The 10,352-nt window shown below is 35.8% G+C and overlaps 1 protein-coding gene across 2 annotated transcripts in view; it reads right to left on the bottom strand.

The window, feature by feature from the left end:
* Nucleotides 1-8,267: 8,267 nt before the first annotated feature.
* Nucleotides 8,268-10,352, bottom strand: part of LOC117178353 (enhancer of rudimentary homolog) — a 72,019-nt gene continuing 69,934 nt past the window's right edge. For both annotated transcript variants that reach the window (XM_033369782.1, XM_033369781.1), the window contains one exon: nt 8,268-8,627. In XM_033369782.1, the coding sequence (XP_033225673.1) occupies nt 8,407-8,627 (221 nt within the window). In that variant the 3' untranslated portion in view covers nt 8,268-8,406. The remainder of the gene's footprint in view (nt 8,628-10,352) is intronic.

The raw sequence follows: 10,352 nt of genomic DNA, 5'->3' as shown, positions 1-10,352 counted from the left end.
TCTTTAAATTCTTCGATAAATTGGTCCAAATTTGGCCAATTATATCGATTAACTTGGTGCCAATTTAATTCTTCCTCTAAAAAACCGCGTCTAAATTATCTAAACTGTCGACCTCGTTAATTTTATATCCTCTTTTAAACCTAATTAAACTATTCAAGAAATAACTCTGAATATATTCAGTATTATTCTTAAATTTAATGGGCCAATTTGATATTATTTGAAAAGGTGTCTGAATCATTCCGAAAGGAAACAGCGTTTCTGGCATTTCTTGCGAATCATGTAATATTATTTCCTCTCTTCCTCTATCAGTGTCTCTACTTCTATCTATTCTACCTTTCAAGTCTATTTAAAATTGAGGCAAATTTGATTTTCTCATAATTGATTGCCTTTGCACCGGTCTCGGTAAGGCGTACAGGTCCCCTTGACTTATTACTTATTCCCCTTATTACTTTGATTAAATAAATTTTGCGTTGCATTTAAAATTCTATCCATTTTATTATTTAAATTTCTAATTTCTTCTGAGAGTTCGTTCATTTTCATTTTATCGCTTTTGTTTTTTTCAAAATAAATTAACTTCTTTGCACCATTCCAGAATTCATTATTACTTTCTAAGAAAGAATCAATTTCAAAAGCACTATTATTGATTCTCGAGTTTTCTCTTTCCTGCTTTTCTATCTCTATTCGTAGTCTTTCGCGGCCTAATCTTGCTTTCTCTGCTCTTTCTCTATCTATTCTTTCTTTCTCCTTTCTAAGTCTTTCTTCTCGTTCTATCCTACTGGATTCTAATCTTTCCCTGCCTCTTTCTAATCTTTCAAGTTCTTTTCTCTTGTTTTGAATTTCTCTATCTATTCTACTCGTTTCTAATTCATTATTTTCCAAAGTTCAACTATTTTAGTCTTCTATTCTCCAATTACTTAACGTATTCTCAGTATTTGGTGACAGTATTCCAATTTCGCGTCTATGTGGGGTACACTTTTGTCTGTTTGAGTTTGGCGTACTTTCTGCCTGTGTTTGTGTCTGTATCGTTTTTGGTATTGCACCTGTCGCTTGTACCGCTCCCCCCCCCCCCATTCTAATTCTCTATTTCGTATTGTTCCGAATTCTAAGTTTGTATTTTTTTCTTTGCTTCCATTTTCTCTTTCGACCGATTGATTATCAATATTTGCGTTTTCTAAATTACTGGCATTTGCTTCTGCGTTACTTTCTTCCAGTATAATTTCCGGAATTATGTTATTTTCCCTACTATCTTTTGCCTTCTCTACTGTATTGCCATTGTCGGAATAACTTTTATTTTTCCAGATACTTTACTACTGGGGATGTGCGTGGCCTGACCACGTAGCGGAAGTATCCACTGAGAACGGGAAAGCTTGAGGTTGCTTGAGTTACGTCACTCACTGTGATTTCGCGCACCGATTTTTGTGACTGATGCTGCTTTCTTTCATTTTGTACAAATTTGTAGGTACTATTTTTGTTTAGTCTTTTCCTACTAGTTACTTTTATTCCGATGTTTTTATTTTTCAAAATTAATTTCCGTTTTTACCTATCGCTACTTGTCATTTAAAAAATTTAATTAATTTGTTTAAACCCCTCACTTATCCAATCCTTCTAAAAGCAGTGCAGATAAGGCGTTTTTTCTCAGGGTAGTTTAAAATTTTTTTTTTTAAGGTAGCAGAGCTTGCGAACACGCGAAGTATAACAACTATTATAACAGACATATATCACAGTCTGCCCGAACTTTTTCGGTCTAAATTACATATCTACACGGAGAAACCTTTTGCTGCAATATTTGCTAAAAATCAGACTAGATTTTACTATTTTCAGTTTGCAACGGAGGGACATAGGGAATTTTTGTAATGTTTACTACTCCGAGTAATGACTAGTAACAACATGCCGAACTACAAAATTCATTGGAATACAATTTAAAAATGTTACATTTATTTCTACCGAAGTTGCAATATTTGCAAATGACTATAGTAACGTCGAGCGAGACCGGCGCACTAATTTAGTAAGCGACTTAGTAAAAATTGGTGCAGTCAGATTAGCAGACGAAAAAAATAAACCCACCATGTGCCGCGTCGCGTTGAAGGTTACGATACGTATCAGTTTACACGAGCATACGACGTAAATGCAGATTTATTTATTATGGGATTTTAAAGCTCTTTCGCACTATTATATTTCTTAAAATTGCAATTGTACAGTACACACGATTATATATAGTTTACACATTATTATATACATGCAGGACTATTATATTACAAGTTGCAACAGAAAAATGTGATTAAAGTAAAGCTGGTGGGAATCGAACACGGGTCTCCAACGCGGCAGCACGGCGATATTCCATTCGGCTAAATTAGATAATTTCAGCATTTAGTCTTTTATGTTATTTTAGGTACTTATTACTTCTACTCTTTTTATAAAATTTAATTATGTCTTTACTAATTTATCCTATCTAGGATTTTACTATAAAGAATACTAAGATTTCGTATTATCAATAGGAAAATTTCATGTAAAAATAGCATAGCTTACGATTATTATATTAAAATATACGAATTATCGCCTTGGCCCTTCGATTGTAACCTAATTTAGTATTTTTTCCAGTACAAAGTTTCTCAGTGTACCTGCACTTTAGTCTAGAAAATCAATATAAAATTAATAAACATTTTTATCATGAAATCAATCTGAATAAAATTGTCTCAAACCATTTTCAATATTTGACAATTTCCGTCACCAACATTTTGCTTCTTATTTTTCTTTTCAAATAGCACACATACAATAATTTGACTCCAAGAGTCGCAACTGTCTCTAAAGCCCAAACCGGGCGGCGAAGCCGAGAGCGGACAAGCGATGTTGGTATTGGAAGAACCCGGGCAGCGAAGTCAAGCTTCCGGAGCAGTGATTGGTCCTCCTCGGAAATGATGCTCTCTGGCGACGGGGCTGATGACTGGAGACTTTTCCTGGCGGATGGCGTGGCGTTGTGGTTGATACGAAGGGGTTGGGAACGGAAAGTGAAAACCGAAGGCTGACCAAGTTTATGGACAGGGAGCACAAGACTAGTTTCTCGGTGCCCAGGTTTTGTGTATTAGAACTAGGAAGTGGTGTTCTCCCCACTCCTACTCCTGGGTTCACAGGGTTGCATTATTATGGGCTGATTATAACTTTTTTATAACAGTTTCAAAAGATAAATGAAATTGGACTTAATTAAGAGCCATTCAAAAAGGACAATGTCCTACATCCAACAGGTCATAAGTTATGACCTTTCAAAGTCGGCCAACTTAGGCCTATCTTAAGGCAAACGACATGGTTTCAGTTATTAAAAATAAGTCGTTTCTAGATAAGTATGCATTAAAGACGCCAGAGGATAAAATATTTGAAGTTCTATGTAAATATGAAGGAAACTGTTGAGTGCCATTAAAACCGAGTTTGTGATCTTCCAAACATCTAATTTTTTGGCACTCTTTTTGTCAAAAGGTTGAAAGTCATATTTTTGGGAAATAACACTTATGCAATTCAATTATTATTATTAAGTATTGTTTATTAACATTGCAAAAAAGTTATAGCAATGGATTATGTACAATTTATTCTACATTTACAAAGAATGATAAATGTCGGGGAGGTAATCCTTTTTTCTGCAAAATTATAATTATTTTATTTAGTATTAACACACTTACGAGCTTTGAACAAGTTGGCTGCGTCACTTGGAACAACCTGACAATATTTTCATCCATACTCCTCCTTTAATAAATATACACTGACAGTGTAAACCTGTAGTTGTTTACTGAATATATAACTATATATAACTTTTATTGAATATCAAGCAAGGTATCGCGAGTTATTTCGATAGGTCGGTGTTTCATATGGAAGATAGTGAATAAATTGCATTACAAATTGACTAAATGGAGAACACATGTAAAGACCTTGCAGATACAGCTGATAAAACTGTACGATAAAGCAGTGGAATCTAAGCTATAAAGCAGCTTATCAACAAAATTTTTCTTTTTCGAATGGTATGAAAATGCACTCCAATAGTAGAAAGAAACAAGCATGCTCTCGTAGTGAGATTAATTAGAGAAGGTAAGCGTCTCTCTAAACCTGAACAAAATGCATCTGTCCTTTCCCTTTTCTTTTCAAAGGAAAATAAATACGATGGCAAGAATAGGATAAAAGAGCTGAAGAAGAAGACGAAATACGCATTCACCAAGGAAAAGGAGCACTGGGTACGTAAATTTCTGAACAAAACGGCGAGTGACAAAAGTGGAGGTTCATAACATATAGCACTTCCTAAAAATTGCAGAAGATCAAGTTTTACCTGCGGTTGCCACATGTAAGCTAACAATTTTTGAAGAATCTTATAAAACGTTGTTTTACAGTTATAAGCATAAATGTGAAGACTGCCATCGTGATGGAAAGCTGACGTCACGAGAACTTGCTTCGAATGTTGTTCGAAGTTGAAATGCCAGTGTAGTATATAGCGGGAGCGCCTACCAAGGAGGGAAAAAGGGGTCAGGACTCCGCACAGTGATAAATATGGGAAAACAATCGAGCCACGTGACGATTGCAATCAAATAATACACAATTGTTTTGATTCTTCTCTCAAAATGTTATATTTAATATTTACAGTGAGAGAATTGTTATAACTACCAATATAAATTTTTTTTTTTTTAATTTAATCAAAATCCTGATATGCTGCAGTCATTCTGAGGATGGATTCATATTCAGCGAACCAAAAAACATATAGTACACCTAGTCAACTCTAATTAAATTCTCAAAAATATTTTGTAGTCCTGCGTTATTTTCAAATAATTTCCACTGATGTTGAGGTAAGTTGTTTCATGGTTAATTTAAAAAAATATATGGGTAGTTATAATAATCCTTTGATTTGAAATATTAAATATAACATTTTTAGAGAAGAATAGAAATTTTTTTTTACTATTTGATTAAAATCGTCACGTGGCTCGAATTTTTTCCCATATTTATCACTGTGCGCCGAGAATATAGGGTGAAGACATTGATAGAGACCGGGACTTAAAGAATTAAACGCTTATTATCAATTACAATTGTAGATCGCCAGTACGTTACACGCTAGCCAAGAATCAAACTTGCTCGTTCCGTCACCCGTGAATTCGAGACCCGTCGAGAAATCCCGACTCATCTCGGATGTGGATCAGCAACCCTTTCGTGCAGGGCCGTTTCGAGCTCTATTTTATGGCAACAATTCTGTCTCAAGTCATTCAAACAAGTGAACTGTTTGCGGACAAGAATATTGTGATTGACAAGAAAAAAAGTTTTTCTGTGAAACGTGTGTCATGGGCAAGATACACAATGATGTTTGCGGTATCATCAACGTTCAATCTCCACGAGGTGCGTGATATTTCGTTTTATTCAAGGATGAATGTACGAGTTTGAAAGTTGTATACTAACTCAGACTTGGCATAAGGTAAGTATACGAAAGAAAGGGGTATAATGGGGAATGAATATCCCGAAGGAGAAATGCAAAAAAATTTGACCCAAAAAGGAAGAAGATTACGTCTGTTGGCTACGATAGCGAATCTTCTAATTATAGGTTATGCGACAATAAAACCTAAACGATTTACATCACCCGCTATGTAAATTTCAACTAAGGCAGCAATAAGCGTCACGAAAAACATAAAATTAATGGTTTTCGCCTTGAAATTAATTTTAGGATCGAAATGAATTGTAAGCAATCTACAGAAACTCTGGCTGCCCCATGATCGTTACCTTTCCCATGACTGACATTACAAGAGCGATCTGCCATTCAGACAGTACCTGCCAATCAGGCAGGCCAGAGAATCAGCGGAACGACGCAACTCCACAGCTTCTAAGACTTACTTTGGTCGTTTGTCTAATGCAAATAAATGAGAGATACAAAAAAATATTGTTCGTTTTGAAAACTTAGTCTTAGAAGACTAGACACATTAAATCACTAGCGTAGTACGCATGAGACCTGTGTTTCAATCTATAGTCTGTTCCCTGAGAGAAGACCCTACAGACGCGCATGTGCGTTGTCATTTCTTGATGAAGGCAGTCCGTACCCATTTTTCTCACATGCTGTTTCTTAATTTCTCTTTTCATTGGTTCCTTGGTCTTCATTTAATATTTATTACTTTCTTTGGGTTTCTTTTTCAAACAGTTTGAATAATTTTTACGAGATGTTAGCCATAAAAGAAAAGGACCTCAACGCGCGTAGGTCTCGAGTTACAGGGGTCTAGGTAGCCACCACTTGAGTTGTTCACTCTCTCGCTCTTTTTGTGATTAAAACGTTAAATATTAATAATTATGCTATCCACGACTTGATAGTAATATATATTTAGAATGTTCAAATTATATCGATTCCAACGGTATTTAATTTGGCCATTGAATATTGAGCTGAAGTTTTTTCAATTGATTGCTAATTTCAATAATTTTTTTTTAAATACCTTATTTTGATCTACCTATGGACAAAAGACCCCAGATGGAGTCAGTTAACACAAACTGAGGTCGGTAAACAAACAGAAAAGTAGTAGGAAACGTAAAGTCCACTGTCCGCCAGTCTCGTAAATCAATCTAGGAAAGTTTTTTTCTTAAAGTTAAAGAGCTTCACTTCAGATTGGCTGAAACATCTCAAGAACTCCCGCCTTCTTGAAAAATTGAACAATGGGCTGCGCGAAGAGAATCAAAATTGGTCGTTCTGTAGGGTCTTCTCTCAGGGAACAGAGTATAGCTTTGTCACGTATGATTAAATACATTTTTAATTTTCAATTATATTTCCCGTAGGCTATCTGAACTTTCAGGAAACAATGATCCGAACAGAAAACCATCGATAATTCACTGTGAGTCAGGGGAGGGGGGCTTCCTCCAAACTGAAGGAAGGCTGAGACACACGACTTTACTATATTATTTTTTTGTTTGGGTTGGTACCCCTTCTCTCGGGCTGAGAGTTGTTGTCCCTTATTATAAAAAGGATTTCGCGAAGCAGGTCGTACCAGTAATAACTTTGTACCAAAATGTTCCCGAACACTTGCAAGTAATTTAGAACACAAAACATGATAATTAGATGTCAAAATACATAAAAATAGAAACAGAAAGGGGCACGTTCTACAATGAGTAGAACGTGTCAGACGTGTAGAGGAAAACGAAATAAACGATACAGCTCAAAAATTCCTTTCTTAATAGTACTCTCTAGTCTATTAAAATGACCACAATGGCCACAAAACGCGCGAGCACCTGTCAATTCTCTCGATTCACTTTCAGGAGAAATAGAAAGTAAATCTAGTTCTCATGAAAGAAAACCTTAGTCCGCCGAGAAAATTACTGTGTCTCGTTTTGAGTTTCGAGCAAGAGTGAACTTTTTCTGGGCTGTTTTATTTTAATTTGGGGTTGCACAGGCCGGATAAGATGCAAGAAAACGTAGAGGCCCGCAGTCGTCGCGGAAGCGAAGTTTTATACTAGTACGAGACGGCGATATTTTAGAGAATTGGCAAGTGAGAGGTGGCGCACAATGTTCGCGCGTGTGTGAGTGTGATCTCTTCAGCATAGCAAGTGCAACCACACTTTCGTGTCGTTCTGGATCCTTACATACTTTTAGTTTTAGGTTTAGAAATCGACGATTCAAATCTGATCTTTTACTCTTATTTCTATTTTTCCTATTTTAGGTTCATAATTCTTCTTAAATTTAGATGCACATTCGACTACGAACACATGCATTCAATTTATTCTCACATTTATCTTCCGCAATCCAACCTCACATAATTGAGTGGATTTCAAAAGAAAACCTAACTTTTAAGTACCTGAAAAGAGAAACAAAATTCATCCGAGAAAAATTCAAATTTTTTATTTAAATTATTCTCTTGAGTAATTGCCTCCCTCATTTCCCAAGTTGGCTCGTTGCTAGTCCTTGGGAGCTTGGATTGCTACGTAAGCATTTCGATCAAAAGCTCTCAGGTTACGGGTGAACCAAGAAATATTTTGTAATTTTTACGCAGTCTCAGTTAACGTAGCTTGATGAATTATAAGCCATCGCGAGGCGATGTGAATAAAAGCACGCACAGGATCGCAAAAAGCAGCAGTTTCCGGGACTACCGACACAAGCAAATCTTTTCTTTAAAAAGTGACTCAAAAGGGATTTGAAAAAAGTAATTAAAAGTAACTTTAGTGAGTGTGATGGCCCTGTAAATTAATTTCTCTGGTTATGTACGTATAAACATCCTAATGATCATACTGAATATAGAAATAGCCGTATTGACTATTGATTAAAGATTCGCAAATAAAAATATATTCTCACTTACTTATTATTTTCAAAACTCACTTGTTTCACGTATTACAATTTTTATAAACAAAAATATAATAAATGTTATAAAGAATAATTAATCTTAAATGTAAAATCATTACATGGATTTGCATAAAGTCTAGCTACTCGCAGTGACCGGCAGCTCGACGAAGCAGGACGTATATCTTGTCTTTGATCCAGTTTTTGTTGTATGGAGCATAAGTATTCGTTGACTTTTGATACACTAAGCATGATAAATCGGTCAGCTGGTCAACAAAATCAAACAGCTGACTAATGTCGTAGGTGATTGTCGGGGTATTCGGGTTCCGCCTCTTCAAATGCTCTTCGTAAATTTTGCAGACACCTATTACAGAAATAAATTGAGATTATTCTATGTAAGCAAGTAGAGTGAATATAAAAACGATGTAATGATTCAGATTTGCAATTTGCGATACAGTATAGCAATTGTTGATTTTTCCCAACACGCAGAGTGCTTCCGAAATGCAATTCCCCCCCCCCCCCACACACACACCGAATGTAAGAGTGAATGGGAAATTGAGTGACTGTTTCTATATTATTTTAGGAGTTGGACAAGGATGCCTTATGTCTTCATCGTTATTTATATTATTTATGGAAAAATGTTTAAGAATGACTCTCTTCGATGAAGAGGGTGTGGATCTAGAAACAGTAAGGGTACGTGGGTTAGCGTTCGCAGATGATAAGGTTGTCATGGCAGAGTCTATCGAAGACTTACAAAGAATGTTGAATAAACTAGATGCAAGCATGAAGAGCATGGGCCTCAAAATTAACCTAAATAAAACAAAAATTATGGTGTTCGAAGGAAAGAGTGAGAAAACCCTATGCAATATTTTATTAAATGATGAGAGAATTGAACAAGTTGATAAGTTTTTATACCTTGGTAGCTTATTTTCTAGGGATGGGAAGATAGATGAGGAATTAGATAGAAGCATAAACGAAGGTCAGAAGGTTATTGGTAGAGCAGGTCCCCTTATCAGAAGTAAAAATATATCAAATAAAGCTAAAATGCAATATATAATTCTATATTTGTACCGACTGTATTATACGGTAGTGATACATGGACTTATCAAGAAGAAGATAAGAGTAAAATTAACGCAATTGACATGAGATTCATGCGCATAATATGCGGGGAAACTCTGATGGACAAAGTAAGTAACCACCTAACCGAAGTTTAACGCGTTCTATCGCCTACGACTTAAACTTCACGGCTAACCTAACAGTTGGGTTATCGGAGAAAAATCTCGACTATAAACTTGAAGTACAAGAACGTCAGGGCCGTGCAAAGAATATCTGGTGCCCGTTTTAGCAAAATTTTGTATTGTAACATTTAATTGATGAGAAGTAAATAAAAACATTGGATGTTTTTTTATTTAAAATTTTCTAACATTGAAACCCTCAATTATTTAATTTTTAATATTTTAAATGTTTGCATCGTCTACTAACTCAAAAATCTTTTTGATGTAAAATATTTAGGCCATTAAAATTGAGCATTAAAAACATGAAAATTAAGTTTATATAAAATCTCTGAAATGAAATTAGGTTAAAATTCAGGAATTAAATCGAATATACAAGCTAACAACGCATTACAGGATTGATTAATTATATTGCATGAAACTTATGCATATGAAAATATGACTAACACACATAACTTGAGAAAATTTTGAATCTCTTTTTGGAATAAGTGTTTATTCAAGGTTCAACTTTAAAGTGGCCAGCCAGGGGCAGGAGGAGCCTGTCGGTGTACAGGAAGATCGGGATCAGACATAGATGACTGCTCCCGATCTAACCATTACCCAGATTAATTTGCAACACAGTAAAGGTCCCTCTGCAGTTTTGCAGAGAGGCATGTCTGTGAGGCACATAGATACCTCACTAATCCAGTAACCCTGGTTAGTTCGAGATACCACTTGAGGCTTAGGGGGGCTGGTTTTTGTTACAGGGACCCTAAGGCGGCCAATCCAAGGGCATGCATACTGACGAAGGGAGTGAACGTCGTCCCACTGCTTGAGCTATGCTCCAGAGAGCTGATGGTGATAGTCACGGATCTTAA

Source organism: Belonocnema kinseyi, chromosome 8 (genome assembly GCF_010883055.1).
Source record: "Belonocnema kinseyi isolate 2016_QV_RU_SX_M_011 chromosome 8, B_treatae_v1, whole genome shotgun sequence".
NCBI classification, from domain to species: Eukaryota; Metazoa; Arthropoda; class Insecta; order Hymenoptera; family Cynipidae; genus Belonocnema; species Belonocnema kinseyi.
This window is presented reverse-complemented; position numbering and strand designations above follow the sequence as displayed.